A 25,226-nucleotide genomic window follows, 5' to 3' on the forward strand; every position below is an offset into this window, starting at 1 on the left:
TGCTGCTGCTGGTGACATCCCTGTGCCACATCAGTTACCTGGCCTGTGTCACACAGCTGTGCCAGGCCAGTTACCTGGGCTGTGTCACACGGCTGTGCTGCTGCTGGTGACATCCCTGTGCCATGCCAGTTACCTGGGCTGTGTCACACAGCTGTGCTGCTGCTGGTGACATCCCTGTGCCATGCCAGTTACGTGGGCTGTGTCACACGGCTGTGCTGCTGCTGGTGACATCCCTGTGCCAGGTCAGTTACCTGGGCTGTGTCACACGGCTGTGCTGCTGCTGGTGACATCCCTGTGCCAGGTCAGTTACCTGGCCTGTGTCACACAGCCCTTGCAGCGCTGTGACAAGGCTGTGGTGCTGCTGCTGCTCTGTGCTGAGTCCTGTGCTGCCCCCCTGCCTTTGGCAGGAGCTTCTGCTCCAAGCAGAGATAGTAAGCTCTAAGCAAAGTATCACAGAATATTCTGAGGTGGAAAGGTTCCACAAGTCCAACTCTTACATGAATGGCCCATACAGGGATCAAACGTGCGACCTTGGCATTATTAGCACCACGATCAGACCAACTGAAAACAAAATGCACAAATACAGCTGTACAATGCAAACAACCTTAAGGTGGATATAGGAAAGCAAGTGATCATTTAAACATCATTAATTTTTCAATTTATGTGTTTATGCTTTTCAGTCTGAATATTTCACTCTTTAAGGTAGGGAGGAGACCAATGCCTAATTCCACCCTTCCATCAGCTGGGTAGGTCCTAATTGGTGTTAGCCGTTCCAAAGATCTTGAAATCAAAGCACTTCTGGTTTCTTCTCAACTAGAATATGTTCCTCAACATTCTAGTGTTTGCCTAAAGCTGATTAAAAAAACTAAAATATTTTTCACTTTTATCAGACTGTATAATCTCCTACCATGCACTGATTACACAGCTGAATAGTCAAGTTTCCTTAACTGCCAGAGTTAGACTCAAACATCAGTGTTTTGCTTTGATTCCAAATTATTTCAGTGGTCCGGGCTCTACATGCTTTGGCTAAGGACTCTTTCCATTAAAAGGCAGATCTTTAAAACACTAGAAAAATTTATCCAGCTTAACTCTTGATCACCTCTTTTACTCCTGAAGAGCAATTGATTTTTTTTTCTGACTCTCCCAGGCTATCTGTCTTTGTGTGTGTGTGTGTGCGTGTGTGTGTGTGTGTGTGGTTATAAACAAAGAGTAGCACACTTTGCCATAAAGATGTTTGCTCCAGGATTGTTTAAAAATTAATTATTTGTACATGATCTCTGTTTTCCTTTAGCTATTCAGAGTAAATGGGCTAACTGAAAAAGGTGGCAGGGCAAATGAACCATGACCTTGAGATTGGTATGTTCCCACAGCCTGGGCTGTTCTCCTTCCCAGTAACTCCATGTCCAGAATAGAAAGGCCAGTGCTTTATTTACACCACAAAACATGTGAGTAAAGGTTCTGACACTCTCCCACTGGACATCATTTGTGTCTCTGTCTGAAGGCTATGCTGAAGTTCCTCCTTTGCAGATGTGAGTAGAATCTGTTTGGCTGAGATTCTACTCAGATGCAAGAATTGTCCTGCAGCTCAGGAGCAACTCTGTGTCAGCCATTTCATGTTCATATTCAAAGGTACCCTTGCTGTTAGTGTTCCCTTAGACATTGACTGATGTGGTACATTCAGTTATCTTCACATACAGAGCATCTTCCTGTCTCAGATGACTGACTTTGGGTTGATTTTCAAATGACTTACAGCTCATCAGCCACAGATATATGGTCTCCATTTATGTAGTCATGTTCTACTCAGAACACTGTTGTCTCCTGAAAAACAAAGCCTAGAGATAAATAAGCCACATGTTTCTGTGATGCACTGTGCCCCCCTGCCTTTTTTCCAGGTAATTTATTTTATACTGACCTTTCTTCTCACTGAATTCACGTCTGCTCCTGTTCAGGTACAATCATGTTTACATTGCATCCAAGCTTCTGACTGCAGTCAGCTCAGTATCACAATGTAGGTGGGGTTTTTTGTTAGTTAGCTGGATTTCAAACCATTAAGGTTCTGTAAGTGAGAGTCAGTGCATTTACTCTGCTCTTAAATCAAAAGACGGTGATGAGTCTGCATAACAGAAGCACAAGAAACTCTCATAATAATAAAAATTTGACACATCATATATTACTCTGAAGACACAAGCACATGACTTTCATTTCAGGCTGCTGAAACATTTCGCTGTAGTTTAATGCTTTTCTGTCTTGCACAGGACTGTGAGATGTAACTGTTTATATACCATTTTGATACAAACATGATAGGATTATAAACCGTTGTTTAATGTTGATAATTCCATGTACACTCCTAGGGTTATTATTTTACTTAAGGATCAAACTGGCTGTTGTGATATCCACTTGAATACAAACACTTCCTTCCTGTCTACCACCAAGCTAGATACTACAAACTCCTCATATTTATATCCCTGATCAAATAAAGGAGAAAGTTGTGAAATATTACTCCAAGCAGACATAACAGTGCTTTTGGCAAAATGATATGGTAGAGTCTTTCATCAACTGGTCACATGAAGAAAACAGTATATTCACAGTATATAATTGAGGCAGGCAGACCAATTCTGCTTTAAAAAAAGGTGTGTTAGCATCTGCTCTTCCTGTCTGCCATACAAAGCTTTTTGTATTCACAACTGAACTCTACTAGGACAGAGGATAAAGCAATATGCTGTGAGCAATCCCACTACTGTTCAAAATACAGCACTTTTGCAGAACTCCATAGAAATAAAAATCACATGGAACAGGATGTGTGAAGTTCGCTAGAAAATACAAATTCAGGTTGTATTCTAAGCAAACCAGAATTAATTTGAGCAGAATAGTGGGGAAAGAATGTACATCTTGGTGAAATAATGAATGCAAAGACCAAATTATCAGTCATAAGAAACAGGAACAGAAGGCTGCTTTGAGAAACAAATAAAAAAAAAAATAAAATAAAAAAAAAGGCAACAGAACCTGCTCCCTTCCAGACTGGCCATCCCTGGACACTGAACAGGCTGCATGGTGTCCAGTCTGCCTTCCACAATTTCCAAGGAATCCACATCACCTGAGAACTGAAAGCCTTGCAACATCTTGTACAATGTTACATCCAAGTACTACTTTAGATACTATGTACCAGCTGTGACTACATACCTATTCAAAATATTTTCCAAGCCTTAGACAGGTTGACCTCTCCTTCAGGTCAAGTGAGACAAAAAATAGATGATGTATACTCTGCATTGTCTTAATTACTTCTTACCATGTGTAAGGATGAGTAGTTTTTCCATATTCATAGAGAGTGCACAAGAGCTACCTGACTGAACTATGAGTTTCATCTGAGCTCTTGCTCTTCTCTGCAAATCTACCATTAAAGCTTTTTTCCCAACTTTTTCAAGATGGTTCTTTTCTCCTTTTGTTCTCCCTCTGCATCTTATTTAAGTTTCTTTCTGAATTTTCACTGATATATTGGCAACTTCCCTGAAAGTAAAATTCCTGTGTTTTAGTTCTGGCCTCACCAAAGCCTTATAAATAACTTTTAGGGTGTGCTCTCGGTGACAATACTTCAGTGTGTAACTCCAATTTACTTTATCTTTTTAAAATACTTTCTAGTGAACTTATTTTTCAATTGCAGGAATAAGAAGTGTATGACTGTTTTAAGTAACTTTTTATTCATATTGCTTTCTGTGTGAGTTTTCTTTCTCCTTAAGTTTAATTGAACCTCTTTCTGCTGAATTTAAGAACAATATGACCATAACTTTAGCATAACAGTTCTCTGAGTAGTGTTTGGTTTTAGGATAGCTTTGTGATTTGTCCAGAAAGCTTTTAATAAATGGGCCAGGGGAAAATTTCCTTTCTTCAGGCATAGCATGCCAGCAGAAAGGTATTTTTTGTTATTGTTCCTGCTGCCAAGCTGTCCTGGAGATTTGACTGTTCTGCCTCTGGAGAAGGGAACATTTCACTACTGGGAGAGTTGTTTTTATTACATCAAAATATAAGTACTGTGGACGTAACCTAGAATCTTGCTGCAGGTTATTCCTAAGGGCTGATGTGCTTGTATTCTTTTTCTGGGGTCTAATGAAAAGGCTGTTTTGTAAGTGAATTCGCTATTTTTTGAATAATGCTAAAAATTAGCCAGTTTTGTTGGGAGCTGAAGTGAAAATTTGGCAAAATTTGAGGATATGGTAAAGGAGTCCACATTTTTCTTTTCCATGCAGAACACTTACCCTATTAATCTGGTTACCTACAACAGAAATATAAAGGTTGCTTTTCATGGTGCAGCTTTTATCCTGGGTGTGTTTCTGATATGGCATCGTAGCATCATTTGTCACCACTAACAGTTTCAATGTCAAAATGCCAGGCAAGGATCCTGTCAGGTGAGACATTCTGTAGTTGGATTAGGAAGGCAGTCCAGTGCCCCTTGGCCTCTAACAGAAAGCTTTGTCTGCTTGGGCTTTAGCCCAGCCTGTACGTATTTCAATGTAGTGCTATTCCCACATGCAGAAATGCTGTGCTTTAGTGTAATAGTTCCAACAGTCTGTGTGTGACTGAGTGAAAATGAGCTCAGAGAAGCCAATAATAAGAATATGTGACCTGTGACAAATGTTGGAGAGCTTTCATTCTAAAATTCTTCTGGGTAGTTGATTAAATATTCACCCCAATTTTTCCTCCAATAGAAAATTTACTAACTAAACAGGTGGCTTATAAGCAAAGGATGAAGATCATCTACCACATTGTATATTATAAACAAGTATTGGATGATGTCGATTTTGGCATATGTTCATATTTCAGAATGAAACTGTGTATGCATATAGATAGTGTACAGATAATAACTGCCTTCTGAGTTGGCTCCCTTTAAAAATCAGAGATGAGAGAAAATTCTGTCCCCTCATTTAATTTATTCTGCTCATAGTGCAGAACTGGTTCTTAAAAACACCAGAGCTGTGTCCTTTAAAATTGTTTTGCAATGAAATAAATTTTGATCTTTTTTGACCCCAAACTCCCGAGCAACAGACATCTTCAGATCCGTCCTGCACAATTTCTCTGCTGTTTCATCCTCTTCTCTTAGATGACCATGATTTCTATTTCCAGCATGATGTTTATGCACAGGTATAAGGCTGGCTTAAGTATTGCATACACTGGGAAAGCAACCAAAGATGAGTCAGTAGTGGAAACTATTTAATATTGGGAAAACAGATTGCAGAAGCATTTCAGAAAGTAAGGCTGAGACTCATGACAGTTCCTGAAACAATAGCAAGACAACTTTAAGCCATCTATACTAATATTTAAGCATGTCAAACCAATTCAAGGAAGCAGTTTCTTAAAATGAACTTCTTCAGTAGTCACATCACCATAGATGAGACTGCACCCTTCTGTTACTGGCCATACTGTAGTGTAGATTGACTGCTTCTGTAAATCAGCTTCTTGGTTCCATTACAGATTTTACTGTCTCTCTTGGACTGTTTTCCACTACACAACACCCCTTGGAGGACTTTAAGTGCTTCTCCATGCCCAACAATTGTTGCACATCTAGCTTTCTCTGTATTTTATCTAGTTTCTGCATTTTATCTAGTTTTCAAAATACAAGGTGGAGACCATGTCTGAAGCAAACACACAGTTCTGGTCTCATCCATCTCAAAGAGAATCCAAAATAATCTTCTATCCTTTTGCTGCTACTCAAGGTAGCATGCAGTGAATCTGGTGGTGAACTTTGTCTGACAACCATGTTGTGCTTTGTGCTTGGGATGCTGCTGGTTGTAGTCACTAGAGAGCAGTGGCTGTGCACAGAGTGGGATTTGGCTCTGCACTGTCGTAGGCTGGCTGGTGTTAGGCATCCAGATTTCACTGAAAACTGAAGTGCTTTGGAAATTTGTGGCTGATGTATTAAGTCAATTATTTTCCTTTCTGTCTGCAGACCAGCCAATTCAATATGCCCATTCCACTTTTGAAGATGGAGTTGCAAAACTGACTGTCCAAGATGCCCTACCAGAAGATGATGGAATCTATACCTGTCTGGCTGAAAACAACACAGGACAGGCATCTTGCAGTGCTCAGGTCACAGTCAAAGGTAAATATCTCAGACTATTGTAATTACTACAATCATACAATCTTTTTAAACAGAAATAACTTTGGATCCTTAACAGAGGTGGTTGTAAGTGGTTTCCATGTTTTTCCAAGCTTTTGTAAGCTGGGTACCCCTTCTCCCCATTGCAGGTGTGTGCAACTCAATTACTTAAGCACTGTGTAAACTAATAACCATGTTTCAGAAAAAGGTATTAGTGCTTTGACCTTCCCAAGGGCTTAGTGTACAGAGCAGTGAGGCTGTTCTGGAAAAGGTTTATCAGTGTAAGAAAGGACTGGGACAGCTGAAAGAGAAATATACCTGCAGTACCACCAATATCACCCATCAGAGAATGTTACAGGGAGGAGGCAGATGCTACTCCTTTCTCCTGAAAGGCAGAGCAGAGACCAATGCCAGGGACTACAGCTGTGATAGCAAATGCCAATATTCTTGTTCTGTTACCAGGATTTATCAGATATAATTCTGAACAGGCCTCTATCGGCTAACTGATAGATAACTCTAAATAAGTGGAATTTTGTTAGTGAAAGTACCAGAAGAACACTGTAGTAAGAAATTGAGGTGACCTGTTGTCTCAGAAATCTGACAGAGTCCTGATTTGACAGAACTGATTTGTTCATGAAAGCCATAATTCTGTACTAGAATGTCAACAAACACATTCTAAAAGACCAGAGTTCAAAATGAAGAGGTGACAGAATTCCATTGATAAATTCAACAGTGAGGTAGTATCCATCAATATCATGGTCTTTATTCTTTCAGTCTCACCTGGCATCAGTCTATGCAGGTGTTCTGTTTCATGGCCTGGAGATTATCCCCTCCTGCCTCTCTCTTCAATCCCCCTCCCTCAGACTCTCCCTCCCTATGTATTTGGTATTTTTCACCTGCAAATGATTTTCCCCAAAGTTTTAAGAGTTTGTCACTGCCTGTTCAACAGACTGCTGAGTGACAGCTGCCAAGGGAACTATTCCTTTTGTTTATGACAAAATAATGCCTTCCCTAAATTTGTAAATTCAGTTTGGTGGCAAATGTACCCTGATCCCTGGGATCTCAAGATTTGTCTTTGTTCACCAGTGTTCTGGGGTGTTTGCAGCTCTTTAGTGCTATGCCTGCACCTATTCTGTATGACAAGGTTAAAATAAAAACAATTAATAAAAAAAGTCATCTGGTAAACCTATGAGTTAATTTCTTGATCACCAAATTGGAAGTATAGTCATCCCCTCTCCACCCTCCCCTCCTGAGAAATGACATGAAGTAAGAATACATCAATTTAAAATAAACCTGAAATGAATATTTTCTCAAAGTTATATGATTTCTCTGATGCATTTCAACTGCATTAGCTAAAGGCAAAGGCCAGTGAAGAGTGGTCCACCTCAAGGGAGCTGGTTTTGACCTGAGGCTTTCTGATCCTTGACTGGGACTCAGAAACCAAAGGGACAGTCCCCTCTTACAGAGCATTTCTGAGTTATTTTAGGGCTGACAGGCAATGCTAACGTGGGAGCCTTTCCCTGGGCTTGTGTGCTCTGCTGAGCTATTTCAGGCCATGGAGTCACTGTTGGATTCCTCTTGCAGTTTACACAGTCTGGGGCTGGAAGGCTGCATTGCCCCCATCATGGGGAGTTAGTTTCTCTCATCTGCATCCCATTCTATTTCCTGGGAATCATGGCATAGGGAGGGGGAAAAATAAGAGCAGAATTAAGAACATACATGACAGGCTGTCAAACTACATGTTCAATATTTTTACAGTTCTAGCTATCCTGTCTTCTTCTACCCTAAAACATGTCCCTGTGGCCATGAGGATTACAGTAACTTTCCCCAAAATTCAGATCAATGTGGATTTTTCTGCCAAAAATAATACCAAATTTAAAATCCAATTTCCACATCTCTTATGTGTTTGTGTATATTTTTCCATCAGAATCTCTATCAAAAGCTTCTTGCATTAGAGTTCTCTGAGTCTCTGAATGCTGCTACTAAGGTTTTTCTAAATGCCTGGCCGTGCAAACAGATTGCAACAGAAAATGGTTGTATGTGCAGAAAGGGAGAAAACTTCAAAAATCCTCTCCTGACCAAACACTGATTTTTGAAATAAAGTCTGTAAAATTGTTCCTGAATTGTAACCCATCCTTACCTAGGTCCTTTTTGTTACCAAGATGATTTAAGGATGTCAAGTTTGCTGCAGTGCTCAGTTTATTCATTCATTGTTAGAGAAATATTTTCCTTTTTTATGTGAGAAGTAAGCCATATTTAATCGAAGAAGGAATGGATGTTCTTGGTATATCATCAGTATCAGACCAGCCTCAGAATCCAGCTTTTCCTTAACTTGCTTCTGTGGTCCTTGGACACATCTCTGTCTAGGTCTACATTTCATTTCATACTGCCATTTTTGGCTCTGCTATTCTACTGCAGCAAGGACCTCATGAAGGGACATATCTACTCTGATCACTGGGGAAATTTTACCTGGAGTGAATGGCCTCTCTTAACAGTAAAACTCAATTTTATTTTTCTAAATGAAATTCAGCTCACACATAACTCAGAAAAGTTGGCAGCAAGGATAGTGAGTGTCACACTGTTCAATTCACATCTGAATTGAATAGTACAAGATGATCTTTAACCTACTAGTAGGTTACAGGTGTTATCTAACCACACACCATGTTTTCTAATCAACTTCTGAGCATTCTTTGCCTTTTTGGTGGTCTATTACTTTGTTTTTGTGAAAGGAAGTGATTATAGGAAACATTTTAAAGGTCCTTTGCCCAATAAAGGGTTACTGTTCCAAGTGCAGTTAAATACAAGAGTGGGATTTTTTCCAGTAGTTTCAGCATGATTTGCATTGGGTCCTGGATAATTAGCTAAGCTAATTGTGGCATAACTTTCCTTCTAAGTCATCAGTCTCAGATTCATTTATGGTTGTCTTTTTCTTCCTTATTATTAAGCAGGATAAATTCTGTCTAGCACTGGGCAGCCTCAGTATTACTCCTTTTTTTGTATGGAAAACAGTGATGGTACCTTAGTTGTTTGTAGGAGGCTTTTGGCACTGTATCAAAAATAGTCCCACATTTCATATGGATGGGATTCATACTGAAATGCAATTATCTTTAAAAATTCAAATTCATCAGTCTTCTGCTTATTTAAAATGAGAAATTAGCATATTGAGATCACTTCAGCTCTCTCTAATTAAGTAAGTGATCTGAAGGCTGATAAATTGGGGTAGATCCCTTAGGTAGTCTGTGGAGAAACTAAGTTAATCAAGGTGAAGCTGATTTTGGCCTTAGTCCTTTTGGTAAAGGACTAAGCAGACAAGGTGAGCCCTGACAGCTGTCCTCCCTCTGTCAGCAGTTTCTCAAAGCTGACACAAGTAAAGAGGAACTACAGAGACTGAGCAGTGCTCCCTGGAAAAAACAGCTTGACAAATGTCTTCACCAGGAGAATTATTTCTAGCTGAACCTCCCAGTGAGTGGGGTGCACTGGGTAAATGTATGTAAGCCTGAGAGGTGAGAAACATGTTCAGTGTTATTCAAACACTCAATTATAGCTATCCTTGAACTGGTACCATTTCCTACTAAATGTAGGTTGATTTTTTTCTTTTGCATTGTTTTCTACACACAGGAGAATCAAAATTTGGGAGGCTTTGGGGCTGATGCACATTTTATTTTTAAACTTTTTAAACAACATGTACATAACTGATTTGTTCCTGTTATTGTATGTGCATGCTATTGTAATTGATGTTCACATTTTCACATTTCATATTACAGTTTTCTTATTGTTATATTATATGAAAATAGGTATACAAGCCCTTTTTAAATACACCAGGCATCCTACTTAAAAAACAAGCAAAACAACCAACATGTAAATCCAGGGTACATTCAGGTCACCTGAAATATATGGTGATTATACACTGAAGGGGGTTGAAGATACTCAGGTTTATTTATTAATTTATCAATCAGGCTATGAATAAATTATTAATTTATTTATTATGAATTTATTAATAATTTTTAATCAGGGTGATTGAATAGTTTAATCAGTTTTTTATGAATAGGAAACTGAGGTGAGGAAAAATTAATTGACTCTGGATGTACATGTGTAGTGAGTTGGTGTTACTGTTTTGCTGAGGCTGTGACAATCAGAGTATAAAAGCAAGACAGATAGATGTGATAACTGGCATAGTTGGAAGGTAAGGCCAGCTCCCAGGAATGGTGACAGTTCTTCAGGTCTGCCTCGTTCCTGAGATAAGCCCTCTGATATGTGTTTGTGTGACAGTTAACTAATCACTGGCAAGGAGTTGTAGGTCAGGTCCACCTGTACAAAAAATGTGTCAAAGGGATATTTAATTACCTGACATTCACATCAGTGCCTGGGTGTGCTACACATGATTATGGACTGCAGGGAGAGTGGGAAGAGTGTGGGCTCTGTTGTGCCAAACCACATCAATACTGCATGTGGGAAGCTTCTCTTATTTTGCAAACAGGCTGCATGTCAGAGGGGGAGGTGATTGCCTGGTCCATCTTTCTCTAGGTATGGTATCAAGCTAGGGCACTTGCTGGGACTCCTAGGAGAATGTCCTCTGCCTTGCAGCTCTGCAGTAAATGACAAACAGAATACCTGACCCACTGCACGCTCCTTGAGATGTCTGCAGCCTCCCTGGCCCAGGCAGCAGCAGTGGCTCTTTCTAAGATGGAGCACATGAGGTGTGGGCAGTGAGAGCAGCAGGGCAGGCTGGCAGCCACGGTGTTTCTGTGGGCTCTAATGCTCTGCAGCCACACATTCCTGCTGATGCTTGTTCTCTGCACACTGCTGGTTTTTTCTGTGTTTGTTTCTTTTTTAATACAGGCCTAATACTAAGCAAACACTATTCAGCAGATAGTGCTGCTCCTGCTTATTAGCTCTTGACCTCATTTCTCCTTCCCTGCCAGCAGTGCATTTGCCTGGACTCACATCTGTTCCCCTTCTCCCCCACCACTTTCTGTTCATGCTTTTTTTTTTCCCAGTGCAGCCTCCCCAGCATAAGTGTCTATGTTGGGAAGGCTGTAGCCCTTCCAAGCCGATTACTGTAGTCATTCATTGAGCACTGGACGAGCAGATTAAAGCCACCTGAAAGCCTGTCACAGTTCCTGCTGCAACCAGTTTATCAGAGCAGCAAAGGGAGATGCTGTCTGAAAAAACAGTTTGTTTTGTTCCTGTCACTCTCCCATCTGGTGTGAGTGGGACCATAAAATATAACCAGGTGGAAGAAAACCTCTCAGGTAGGAATCTTTTCCTTCAGTCATGAGAAATGCTCTCTTCAGGTCGTGGGTTGTTTTTCTTTCTGTCTCAGAATGACCCTTCTTAGACATTAATCATTTAAAGAAGGTTATCACTGCAATAAGCAGCCTCTCTTTGGGAGGCCACAGCTCTGTTTCTCTGAGATCCATATTTCTGATGAAGGTAAGAAAACACTCTTACTTGCCAACACTCTGAAACGTTTGTGACAGCTTATCAAAGCCACTGCTTATTTGAAAGCATTTTGCTTTATTTCAAGCATAACATAAGTGACTAGCGATGACTTTAAAAAATATGCCATTCTAGTCCTATTAAGTGTCCAAAAGGCATTCCAGACCAGTAGCTGGGTGGGACCACTTGTCTGTGTAAGAACTGGTTTCAGAGCACTAAGTGAAAGGGAGAGGGGTTTTGTTACTGCATTGAAAAGTCAGAGGTAAACTGTCATAAGCATCAAAAAAAAATCTCTGTTGCAAAGCATTCAAGAGTGCCCCAAAGATCTCAGTCCAGCACTCTGTATGGTTCCTCAATAGATATAACCCTTCTACATTTGGGGTTATTTTTTTTTAAATTGCTTTCTTGCTGGATCTCAAGACCAAATTTGGAACAGAATGCCAGCTAGAAACCAAAACTGAAAGGCAAAAGTAAAACATGTGTGAAAGCTCTTAATGATAGAAGATGTGCCATCAATGTAAAAAATACACTCTAAAGACAGTTTTTTATTATAAATCATTTCCAGAAAAGGGGAAACCAAATTTGGATAAAAATGAGGGATGAGTGCATGCAGAATAAGAAAAACTTAAATGTCAGAAATTGCATTAACATTTCTTATAAATGAATTTAAAAGGTGAGATGCTGACAGAAAAAAATAATTAAAAAGACAAGAAAGAAAAGAAAAAACTTACCCTTAAATCAACTGTGACACATGATCAAATACTGTGAGCATTAAATTATTTTGTACTAGAATAACAGAAAACAGATTATTGTTATAACAGTAGGGAACGGCCCTGCAGTGGTCAAAGGGCAAACTTTCCCAGGTTGGATTGCCAAATTCTGTAGTGTTCTAAGTTTCAACTGAAAACTGGAAGTCCTCAAAATACATATAAAACCTGTTCACTGAATATATGCCTGCGTAATTTTGAAAGCAGGAGCGTGATGTTACCCCAAAGACTGTTTTCAAGAGCAGCTGATGTGGATTAGCTAATGGGAACTCCAACAACCATCAAACTACCTCACAGGATTAGCTCAGTTTTTAAACCTGTCCAGAAGTTGCCTAAGGGAAGCATCTATCATTCCTTTGCAGCAGAGGAACAGAACAGAGGGTAGGAGCCTCGTATAATAGCTGGGTGCTACTGGGAGTGCTTCTCTGCAGCTTCATTTTAAAGAAAGCTTGACTGTTGGGCCACATACACAGGCTCTGGGTTTGGTTTTCTTTGTCGTGTTGTTGGGTTTTTTTTGTTTGTGGTTTTTTGGGGTTTTTTGTTTTGTTTTGTTTTTTTGGTTTTTTTTGTTTTTTTTTTTTTTTCAGAGTAGTGTCTTGGTTCAGAATATTTTTAATATAAATTAATCAAGAAGAGAAAACTAACCACAAGCAATGACATACTAGAGCTATCTTATCTTTTATGGACTTAAATGGCAAACAGGTCTTGCTTTAGAATACCTTTCTGATACCAACTTATACCCAGAAATACAATGTTGTTGTGGTTTTTTCTCCTTTTTTTCCACTTTATATTAGTCTAACTTCAAATTTGGTTTCTTAGCTCTCAGTCTGAGTCTTATTTGTCTTTGAGGGATTTCCCAACAGCATTCTTAGTACAGTATCCTTTTGATTTCTTACCCAAGAGAGGAGCTGAGCTGTTTTAATATTACCACAGGATAACTAATTTTATTGCCAGTGTGGATTTGCCAGAGAAGGGAAAGGCTGAAGGGGCTGTAACTTTTTAAATCAGTGGCATCTTTAGGGACACATGTGCTTTATGTGATTGCCTGTTCTTACTGTGCTTCCATTGTATTTCAGCTCATGCACTGCCCAGTTTTTTCCCTAATGGAACTGGCATATCCATACATCACAACTCCCTGCAATTAAATTAAAATCTACCTGGGCAGTCACACAAAAATTGAGACTACGCATGTGAAGGTGAAATAGAACTGCCTCAGTAGAATGCATTTTTTCACTGTGGAGCTGACCTGGCTTGATCTAGTGTATGTGAGGCACCTTTCCTGAAGTTCTCCTTGTCAGACTGGTATCTAATGCTGGGGAATTTGTTAGCAGTGGACAGCAGAACTGCCTTATAAATGTATTTGGTAGGTATACAGGCTCTCAGGCCTTCCATGGAGATGCTGTCTGTGACAGTGACAAAAGAGCGATTACTTGATGTAAATAACTTGAAAACAGGGTAAGTCATTAATAAGGCAGACAATTCTGAAGGCAAAAGCAAACACCACTTTGGCTGCAGAAGCTTCCAGTGAGACTGTCAGGGAGGAATTTGGTCTGCTGACTGCAAAGTGGTCTGCTATGAACCCAGACATCTATTTTGTATCTGACCCCTGCACTCTTCCTGGAGCTTTCTCCTGAGGAGGGGAAGCAGGGAGGTAGGGAGGTGCAGTTCTCTTCTCTCTGGAATCCAACAATAGGACTCATGGGATGGTTGAAAGCTGTGCCAGAAGTTCTGGCTGGATATCAGGAATCATCTGTTGAGAGGGTGGTCAAACACTGGAATAGGCCTAGAGAGGTGATCAATGCCCCAAGCCTCTCAGGGGTTAAGGGGTATTTGGACAATGTCCCAGACAACAGGCTTTAGCTTTTGGTCTGCTCTGAACTGGTCAGGCAGCTGGACTAGATAATCCTTGTAGACCCCATTCACCTGAGACAGTCTGTTCTGTTCTGACTGTTCACCCACATCACACTTCTTCCTGGTACAGCCTTTGATAGGGGCATTTCTGGGGTGCCATCTCAGTTGCACAGAATCATAGAATATGCTGAGTTGGAAGGGACCCATCAGGATCATCGAGCTCACTCCCGACCCTGCACAGGACACCCCAAGAATCCCACCGTGTGCCTGAGAGCCTTGTCCAAATGAGTCTTTAACTCAGGCAGGCTTGGTGCTGTGACCAGCTCCCTGGGGAGCCTGTTCCACTGCTCCACTGGAGCAACTCCGTTTGTTGCAGAACAAACTGAGCTGGCAAAAGAGGTTAAAAGGCTGACCTGGTTAAAATGCTCACCTGGTGGTATGTTATACAGAGGAAAGACCATGGAAAGGAGGAGCATACATGGAGCTGCAGGATAGGGCTGGAAGCCTAGCCAAGAGTAAAATAAAGATTTCCAGACAAGATAAAGTGGAACTTGGTCTCCTTTGTATATCACCAACCACCCTGACTGGTACAGGCTTAGGGCACTGTCAGTCTTAGGTTAACAGTTTTTCTGTGTCATGCAAGGGCAGCATACAGACTATAACTTGTCCCAGCTCTTAAATCTTACCTTCCATTTACAAAAAACAGACTATAACTGAAAAAAAAAAAAAAGATGGGAGGTAAATGTGTAAATAACATTGCTAGGTCATTGAACACCTAGTTCTCATGACCTAAGTTTGAAAAATGGCATACTAAACTGAGATCTTTAATGAAGCAGAAATGTTCCTAGATGTCTCAGGAACATAAAGGTCTGATACGTTTTTATGCCCTTATAAATCAAGTTTTGAATTTTCAAAAAACTCGCAGAAAATGTTATGCCTCAGGCCTGAGGCAAAGACACTTTACAGAAAGACAAATGTGTGTCTTCATATCAATTTTCTGCCTTAATAAAATCTCTTAACTTTACAGTTGTTAGCTTAAAATTTAGTAATGGCTGGATTTGTTTACACCAAAAACATTTGAGGATGTGAAACTCTTTTCAAGCCCGTGATCTGTGAGTGAACCCAAGTCTTGTTTTGAGAGGTTTTAGTGGAATCTGGTGCTTCTCTCTCTGAGCCTGCTCCCACAGAGCTTTTTGAGTTAAGCATTCTCCTCAGCTCAGTTGAGTTATTAGCCTGTGAATCAGAATGATCTTTAAACACCATAAATGGTAAATGTTGCCGAGGCAGCCCTTCCACACAGCTCGGAGCAGGCATTAGTTGGCAGTCAACCTCACAATGCTGGCAAACAGATTCCTCCAGTATAATTAAACCTCTTGTAAGACTAAACATTGTGAGTTTTTGCAGTGTTCTGAACATAAGGCAGCAAACTCTCTCTTCTTTGCATGGCCTTGACTAGTGACCAGTTGTAACCCTGGCCTTGGCCACTGAGCTGCTGCACTGGAGCTGTGTGTAAATGCAGTGCTATAGCTGACCCAGCTTGAGCTGGGGGCTGGAAAGGCCAATCTCCAGAAGTTCCTTCCAAACTCAATTATTGTGTGATTCTGTGCAGTGCTCAGCATGCTGAAGTCCTGATATTTCAACAGGAGATGTCAGCATTCTGCAGCTCACATGAAGATGCCTTCAGTACATCAGGGTAGGCAAATGAACAAGAAAATTTCCTAGGCTAGATGATGTCTGACTATAGCCCAGGTAAAACCCAGGTCTGGTCTTTGGAAATCTTAAAGTTTGCAGCCTCATATGGATATTCTTCTTCAGTTTCAGCAGCAAATCTGGGAATGGCACAGTGCAATTATTGATTCTTTTTTTCCTTCTCTCAAGGATATAGATTTATATGTGTCTTTTATCTTAGAATATAAATAGTTGGTTGCATAATTGCCATTAACCTGGTACAGGTGTATTGTGCAATTGACTTGTACTAGGTTAACTGTTCAGTGCAGCGTGAATTTTCCCCTTTTCTATTAGATATACACCTTCAGCTCAATAACTTACCATTGCTTATCAATATAAATATGTTTACAAATATGCTCACACCCTAAGTCCTGATCCAGATCAAGGCTTTACAAAATTCAAGTTTATTTTGGTTTAGACCCACAGCTAGCAGTAAGACTCCTCTTGCAATAACTTCCAGTCTGCAGATATGCAGAGAGTAAATTTATGTAAGGACACTATAAAACCTGAATTGAGAAAATTCAAATAAAAGGAAAGCATTTTTTATCGCCCTAAATTTCTAATAGTACAAGTTAATAAATAATCCAAATTTGTATATAGTCACTGTAGATAGATTATTTTACTATTGATTACACAAATACTGGAACACAGAATAAGAGATTAGTAGAAATAGTTTTGCATCAAAGTAACATATCTTTTCCCATTGCCATCCAAATATGCTGAGAATTTGTAATTTTCCTATGAAATTGAAATAGTTTAAATTCTCCTTAATCTCTATGCATTTAATGCAGTAATTGGCTTTTTTAAACATAGATTTGAGTGGTTATTAGAGTGCCTTTCTAATAAAAAATGAACCCTCAGGGGTAAGAGAATGTGATGGGAAAAACCTATATTCTTTTTGCTTTGTAGTAAAATATATATGGGTATAAAAAGTACCATTTACATGCTTTGCTTACTATTTCTGGTCTCTCGGGCTGTTTCCCACCGAGTTGTGCATCTTATTACTTACTGTTTCCCAACATTCATGCATATTAAAGCCTGAGGAAAGGCAAAAACCAGGAAACTTATAAGTGGGATCATTGTGGTGGACTTTTAAATCTATCACCCTGTGTAATACCTTATCAAAAACCTGTTGAAATGACAGAGAGATCACTGTCCACCAGAAAGGCTCCAGCTGGGCTTACACATTGTGCCAAGCTCTGTGCAAAAATTGTTCTCTGTAAGATGCCTCTCAAAAAATGTTACAACAGCTCTCTTCCATATTATCTTACACGATTTGACCTGCATGAAACCAACATCTGTGGTTATAAAATGGTGGCAGCTTTTGTAAGCTACAATAAAGTAAACTAGATACGAGGTCTGAAAAGAAGTGATTGAAATGTGCCTGTGTTTTATCAAGCCCATCCATGGGAGCAGTAGGTAGGGCTCCCTGATGTCCCCCATGAATTGCCTCGGCATGACGTGGTGGGGAGGAAATGGAGTGCACCAGCAGAAGCTGATTGAGGAAAGGAAAGGGACAGAGAAAATTAACTGACAGAGAAATTTTTAGTAACTGTGTGTTGACTCTTACATTCTTTGTTCTCATTCTTAGAGATGAATCTACTCCTACGTGAGAGCAGTAAGACTTAAGAGTGGTGGGGGAGCTATTAAATGGCTATAGGCGATTAGAGAGCATTAACATAATAGACAGATATCAGATCTCCTCTTTTTTCACATCCAGTTGAATAAGCTTGAGGATGCATAGATACATAATGAAGTCATGCCTTTATGCTAATGTCAAACAAAATTTTCCTTAGGTTCCAGATTTCCTTTCTGGTGCCAGATGTGCCGTATTTTTATTGTCCGTAGTTTTGGCAGCAGAAATACCCCGCAGTGTTACGAAAGAGGATGTTGCAGCCAGAACCAGGGTGACTTGCAGTATCTCAGCTGGAAGCTTTGCCTCTGCCTTCTTCCTTTCCTCCTGTCCTCCTGCTTTGGGCTCTGAAGCCAGCGCTCCCTGAGAGCATATGGATCTTGAACCCCAGCAGAGTATATGTGGTCAAAGGGACTTGGGAGGAATGAGGGAAGGCAAGCAGTAATCCTGGCCAGGACTTTCTGTGCAGTTTGTTATTTGTGTCCTGTTTTCAGTTCTGCTTCCCTACTATTTTCCTGGTACAGGTCATGGATTTTGTTCCTGATGTATGAAACTAGCAAGCACCTAGCAGTGGCCAGGGAATGTGAACTTCTATGGTTGTTGTACTCAAAGCCATCCTTTTGCAAAGAGTTTCTAGTTTTTTGTGTATGGTTTTCCTTTCAATATTTTACTGTCAAAATAAAGCCAGGTGTTTTCAAAAGGAAGTAAAATCACACAGTATCTTTTCAACATAAATAGGAATCGGAGTTATTTGTTTAATCTCAAATGATCAGCATCCCATCTTTTCACTCCAAAATCAATTTTATTGCTGTTTTTCCAAAGAAGACCTCTAAGGCTAAAATTGAAATAGCCCTTAGGTATATTATATGTAGAGTACAGCTATTACTATGTAAAATTGTGAAATGTTAAATCATTCCTCAGACAAACACTGAGTCACTGCATAGTGCTATCATAAATAAACAACTAAAAGCATTTACAAGCTTCAGAAGAATTTGAAAATAGTTAACATTCAGGCTTTGTAATTTGGCCTCTGCATGATTGTGCCAGTCCCTTCTGAGAAAATGCAACATTTTAGACTAAATAACAGAATAAAAATGGACTGTGTTGTCTTGTGTAAAACATCTGTGAGAAACTAAAGTTGCCGTAGGTAATTTCAATTTTTCCAAGTCTAGAAGTCCCTAACATCAAATTCTAAGTAAAGGAAGAAAAATTATATTAAAGAGCCCCTATGGTTTCTTAATGAAATAGCATTTCTGGGTTAGAACTAAAGTTTTTTTAATTGTTTCTGCTACATCAAGAAATATTTGATTATTTTTGTGATATTCTGATTAAATTGTTGGTACAAAATGCTACTGATTAACATGCACTTCTAAGCAACAGTAGCATAAGATTAGAGATCTCCTTTAAAACTATGTATCTTTACAGTAGGGGGGAAAGCTTTTGTTTTGAAGAAACTCTGTTCAAGTTGCCATGAAGTCAGACTTATTAGGCATATATTTGCTGTATCCTTGATGACACATGTTTGGGCAAGAATACTGGTTGTTTTAGCCATGATAGCTTCTAATTTTTGAGCTCTTATGTACAACAGATTTTTGTATCTGTTGGTAAAAAAAATATCTTCACTTGCCCTGTGCTCCAAAGAGCAGCAGCAATACAAAGTGAGATGCTTTTATTCCTGCCTTACAACAGGAATTGAAAAATCAGGTTCTTCAGGGACTAAAGGACTAATCTTCAAGGACTAAATCAAAGTGTATGTGCATTTTTATATGGTACATTTACAAGGATAGAAATGTTTTCTGAAAGCTGCTTTTCTTTTCTGTCCCAGGACTAAGCCTTGAGTTTTCAGTATTTCAGATGTAATGATCCATCTTAATGTTCTGCATGATTACATTCATTCCCTCCAATGAAATAGCTCTTCAGTCTCTCCAGTAACTTTTCTTTTACTCAAGCTCTATTCTTTAAAGTTTTTTACTACTCACACCCCACAGACTTCTATTTTTTTTATACTTTTCATCCTAAGTTTCTCTCTAAGCACAGAACTGGTCTTCATCCAGGAGGTCAGCACAAACCTATGCGGTGCTTAAATTTAGTGTAAGCACTATTATTTTTTTAAGATTTGTGCAGTGGTGAGGCAGGTTCTGACCCCCTTAATTTCAATTTGACAGCTTCCCTTACAAAGAGCGAGCACTGGTCAGTAGAATGGTGAGTTGGTTTTCATCCTCTCAGTCCTACAGTTTGCTCTTTTTGGAGTAGATGCCTGCACCCCCAATAAATCTTTATGTCCAATCTCTTACCAGTGGGTCTCCTCACTACCATAGGATACATCTGCCTGAGATAAATTTAAAAATTGAGGCCTAAATTTTTTGGGTTTGTGATTCATATATGCAATTACTGTGAATTATTTGCTTGCTTCTATGTAATGTTTACGCAGCTCTGTGCAAGAAGGTGGTTTTATTCCAGTACATGAATCTTTTCTGTCTGCAGCACGTGTTTTGGAGGAGTTAGCATTGCTGAAAAATTCCTTATGGGAAATGATTCTGCTCTGCTTATTCTGTAGTTGCTCACACATTTCTTTTTAATAAGCTGAGGCTGTTATACTGTATTGTCTTCCTTGATTATAAAAATCCATTTATTTAGACAGCATGTAGAAGGCATGTGAGTCCAACAGAGCAAAGAGCCAGTTGTGAGAGATGTGGAGTGCTGCTCAGACTTAATGCTGTTTGTACCAGGGCTTTGGGAGAATTGCTGCTAGAACCACTATTAGCAAATTTGTTTCCTGGTCACTATCAAATTTCCTGGGAGTTGGTTCTGCTTTTGTTTTGTTACCTGTCCTTCTCTGAAGACTTGAACTTTTCTGATCAAACTCAAGATCTATTTCTTTGTTGGTCTAGAGCCACAACTCTGCTTCTGCTTTCCTTTCCCTGCTTTCCTTTTCTTGTATATCTGCCGTTTAGATTTGTAGGGTTATCAGTTATTTCAAAAAATGATAACAAGAACATTTTTTTAAGCATACTTTTCATTCGTGTTTTTTTTCTATGCCTTTTCCTGTCTTACTATTTTATTGTTTTTTTTTTCTTTTCTTCCTTTTCTTCTTTTCTTTTTATTTTTTTTTTCATTATGTGTATTTCTTCTTTCCCCTACATTTTGTGAGACAAAGTTTCCCTTTGAGGGACAAAGGGATTTCCTGCAAGGTATTAGAGCAGTGAAGGTGCACGTGCACAGCACTTGTTTGAAGCTGTTTCTCTGAGTAAATATTACAAAACGGAGGGCTATGGTGAACCACAGGAGTTTGTTTCTCTAGATGAGTTTCCCCCAACGTCTTGGCTATCTTCTGTACAGCATTAGTCACTTCCAAGCAGGTGCTGTGGGAAGCCCTAAGACTGATCAGTGTGGTCTGATGGTGAATCAGGCACTTCTGAGTTGTGCTTCCATAGCACCAATCCAAGTGGGTCTCACTCAGGTCCCATATTTCCATTCTCACATGCATCAATGTCTCCCTGCTCAGTGCCAAGAAAAGACCTGCAGCATGAGCCAGTGCGACAAGATTTTGGCTAGAAAAGCTTTCCTAGAGAAGAGGAAAAACTTCCCCTCCAGGCTGCTTCCGAATTTATGTTGAGCTCAAATTACCCCAGTACAAACTTAATTTTTTGCCTCCAGGAGGTTCAGTGGGCTTTCTCAGTGAGTTGCTGTCTTTTTTTTTTCTAATCACGAATTTTATGAATTGTGGTTTTTCTCCAGCCTGGCACTTTCTGTTGCTGTAATACTATTTTGGATGTGCTTGATATTACTTTTAAAATTTTGAAGGTAGGGATAAGCAAAATAAAAATATTTTTACATGTGACTAGAATGTAGTGTTGCCGTTTTAGAGGCAAGACATAAGAGGTCTGAACACAAGCTAAACTAAAAAAAAAGTGTATCCAAGGGACTGATAAACTTTTATTACTTTTTACATTTGGTTATGATCACCGCTTGGGCTTCAGAGGTGTCTTTGCTCAGGTTTTTAGAGCCGGAGTAGACTTCCTGGTCTGCTGTACCACATAGATCACAGTTAAATGGTCTTGTTTCATAGACACTGAATGGCTGTGGCTACTGGAAGCAACATATCACAAATAGACTTTAGAGTGAATTATTTAAATCTAAATTCCCTCAGCATTTGATTGCACAGCCTCAAAAAAATTTAAAAAGCCCTAATCCAACAGTGTGTTTTGTGGTATATATTGATTACCTCAGGTTTCAGTCTTTCCCATCATCAATCAGCTGCCAAAGTCAAGTACAGGAGAGGAATGTGGTGAACTCAAACCTATTGCATATTGACCATCTAACAATCTAAATGGTAATTACTTACAGAATTACAAATCCTGTGCTGCAGTGAGCTTATATTTCTAACTCATCAATCACAGCAATGGCAACTTGTAACATCCCCTAGTGTTTTCAGATTAATTTAGCAGGGATTACAGGCACTGAATTTTTGGTTACAAGTTTTTGGGTTGCTTTGCTTTTTTTTTTCACCTGAGCATGTGTACTTGGGGAAAAATGAGTTTAATTTCTCAGTGATACTCCCTGATATCTGTTAGCAATGATTTAAGAGGATTCTCAGAAGGAGGACAGTTCCATTCCTATTTCTTGTCTTTCTGCTTGGAATACTGGCAAGGCAAAACAGCTATATTAGGTGGTTTCAGTTATTTTTGCCTTCTGAGAGCTGAAGCAAAACCACTGTCTCAACATCATGTTGAGCCTAAGGTAGTTAAAGTTTGTCATGAAAATTACAATAAGAGACCAATTTTGGTTTTTTTTTGACTTCACAGAAAAGAAGAGCAGCAAGAAGTCAGAGAGTGCACAGGCTGCAAAGTTAAACAAGACTTTTGCACCCATCTTCCTGCAAGGCCTGACTGACCTCAAAGTAATGGATGGAAGTCAAGTGATAATGACTGTGGAGGTATCAGGTGTGTAGCTGTAGAAAAGTATTACTTAAAAAAATTAAATCCTGCTGCAAAGTGTGTGGTTTTTTCCCTATTTTTAGCAGGTGTCTTTGCATTTGGGAATATTATTTCTAGAAATCAGTTTTTTAAAAGCTAGTTGGACCTAATGTGATCTTCAGCATGGCTGAACATTGTCCATTGTTAACGTGTTCAGACCTGTAGAAGTGTTTCTTGACTGGAATGATAAAATGATATAAGTTTAATATGGAGCCTGTTGTTGAAGTGTACTTTTGTTGTGAACCAAAAGAGACTGAGTTCCTGTCAGCTGGGGTAAGATTAGTGCTGCAGAAAGAGCAGTCCTGCTATGAACTTTGGTATCAGAAACTCTTAATAACCATCTTTGTGATGTCTAGAACTCATTCTCCCTCTCTGTTGTATACATACTTCCCTTATTAATTTGTATTTTAATCATAATAAGACAGACTATTTCACATTACACAACATTGACAGAGTTAATAATAGAAATAGCAGAATAAGGTGGCAAAAAAACCCCAAACTTGTTCCTTTTCTAAATTGACATATGGTGGGGTTTTGTGGGTGTCTCAGATTTTTGTTGCTTTCTTTTTTTTAGCTAACCCATCTCCTGAAATTATCTGGCTGCATAATGGGAAAGAAATCCAGGAGACAGAAGATTTCCACTTTGAGAAGAAAGGCAATGAGTACAGTCTGTACATCCAGGAGGTGTTTCCAGAAGACACAGGCAAATACACCTGTGAAGCCTGGAATGAAGTAGGAGAAAGTCAAACACAGGCTACATTAACAGTTCAAGGTATAAAGTTCCTCTTCACCTTATAAAATGGTGAAAGAAAATTATTATTCTAATGTGCTGGAGGAATGTCTGTTTGAAATACATGAGTGTTTATAAGGTTTGTTGTGAAGGACGCTCAAGTTCTCAGTCTCTGCATCTGAATTAAAAAGGATATTGAGCAGAAGCAGCTTAAAAAAAAATCTTTTCACTCTGGAACATTATGTTACTATTTCAAAAATGCATTCCTGCGTCCTATTTCTAGGGACAGTGCAAAACTTCTGCTAAATGCAGCTTTAGATTATAACTATCGGTCTTACTTAACTGTGGATTAAAGTAAACCTTTTAATATGTTTTTGTTTCTAATTGAAGTCCTTAGTATTTGAAAAGGCCTTCTAGGAGCTAGGTATCCTGGCTTTAATGTTAGCACTGTAGTGGTAGAAGGTAAGGAAGACATGGTTTCTGCAATCTGAGAACTAGCTGCAAATAATTTGGCTTTAAATCTTCTCACATGATATTAACCCCACAGCAAAAACTCAAGTCCCTAAAAATTTCCTGTGACTGGGCACACAATACCTTTGTGACAGGGACTTCTTCTAGTATTACTGAATATTGATATTTCCTCATGGCCACTACTGAGAATTAGTGGAAATCACTGAGAGACTTTTATTATTTTTAATGTAGAATATCTTATCTGCAGTGTTTGAGAGAGCTGTTTATTCTGTTGTGACTGTGTGCTCTGAATTCAGACTTTCTTCTCTCCTCCAGTCCCCCCTGAGATCCAGCCTTGGGGTCAGTCTTCTATATTAAATGCAATTTTATGCAATTGTTAATGATGATTTATTGCATGAGCTCTCAACTGCACAGCAGTCATAGTAGTGTTACTTGCTCTTAAAGCTATTCCTACCCGTATTCTCCAAGGACAAATCTCCAGGATTCCTTTTAGGGCAGCTTTAAAGTCCCTTTGTTTTGCTCTTAATATAAGCTTGGATCGAGCCAGTAAAGTGCCAAGTAAATGATTAATTTTAGTACAAACACAAGTTACTTCCAAAATTAAAGTCTGACTATTTTCAGATTAAAAACTTATACCACGCATGTTCAAAATAACTTTCCTTGCAATTGCTTTCCCTGAAATTAGTTAGCTTAGTGGTGACATTCAAGCTTGGCATTTTCTTCTGATTTGTAAATTGTGTTTGTAAACTACAGAACCTCAGGATGGTATTCAGCCCTGGTTCATTAGCAAACCAAGATCAGTGACAGCAGCTCCTGGGCAAAATGTCCTCATATCCTGTGCCATTGCTGGAGATCCTTTCCCCACTGTTCACTGGTTTAAAGATGGGAAGGAAATAATGCCAGGAACAGCGTGTGAAATCCTGCAAAATGAAGACATCTTCACACTGGTCTTGAGGAATGTGCAGTCTCGTCATGCAGGGCAGTATGAAATTCAGCTCAGGTATGTTGGCTGTGAAAAAGAAGGTTGTTCCCTTTGACCAATTAGTTACATTTACCCTCAAGTTAAAATTCCCACTTGAAGAAGACAGGAGTTCTATCCTATTCAAGTGGAACATTAGGGTATTAAAAGAACAGAATAATTCTGAGGGATAAAAACTAATAAAACTCCAAGAGAAGACAGGAAACACAAGAAGAGTCAGAAAAAAAGGACAAAGCAGTATGGTTTCTTTTTGTGATCCTGTAAAACAAAGCTTTGTGGCAGCAATGTGGGAAGCAATTTCTGGCAAGGAAAACCACAATCAATGTCCTGAGTTTTGGAGCAATTGTTTATCATGTTTGGCATCTCTCTAGGTATTTGTAAGGACGCCTCTTTTCATGGGAGCAAACTGCCTAGGGAGGGCAGTTACACAAGATCCATACCTTTAAGGGGAAAAAGTGTTTCCTGGCCATGTTTGAAATGTGTGAATCTTGTAAGCAAGTTGTAGTCTCCTTTTGCTGATGTATCTTTGAAATGAGGCACCTTGATGCTTTGAACATCTTGTCA

General features: G+C 39.3%; 1 protein-coding gene across 3 annotated transcripts in view; it reads left to right on the top strand.

The window, feature by feature from the left end:
• Positions 1–25,226, top strand: part of MYLK (myosin light chain kinase) — a 197,986-nt gene that overhangs the window by 93,618 nt on the left and 79,142 nt on the right. For 2 of the 3 annotated variants that reach the window (XM_068195384.1, XM_068195385.1), the window contains exons 11-14: positions 5,939–6,091; positions 22,312–22,449; positions 23,057–23,254; positions 24,437–24,683. In XM_068195384.1, the coding sequence (XP_068051485.1) occupies positions 5,939–6,091; positions 22,312–22,449; positions 23,057–23,254; positions 24,437–24,683 (736 nt within the window). Of the gene's footprint in view, positions 1–5,938; positions 6,092–11,192; positions 11,341–22,311; positions 22,450–23,056; positions 23,255–24,436; positions 24,684–25,226 lie in introns of those variants that run through there. The other variant, XM_068195386.1, reaches the window with a different exon arrangement.

Source organism: Anomalospiza imberbis, chromosome 7, assembly GCF_031753505.1.
Source record: "Anomalospiza imberbis isolate Cuckoo-Finch-1a 21T00152 chromosome 7, ASM3175350v1, whole genome shotgun sequence".
Taxonomy (NCBI): Eukaryota; Metazoa; Chordata; class Aves; order Passeriformes; family Viduidae; genus Anomalospiza; species Anomalospiza imberbis.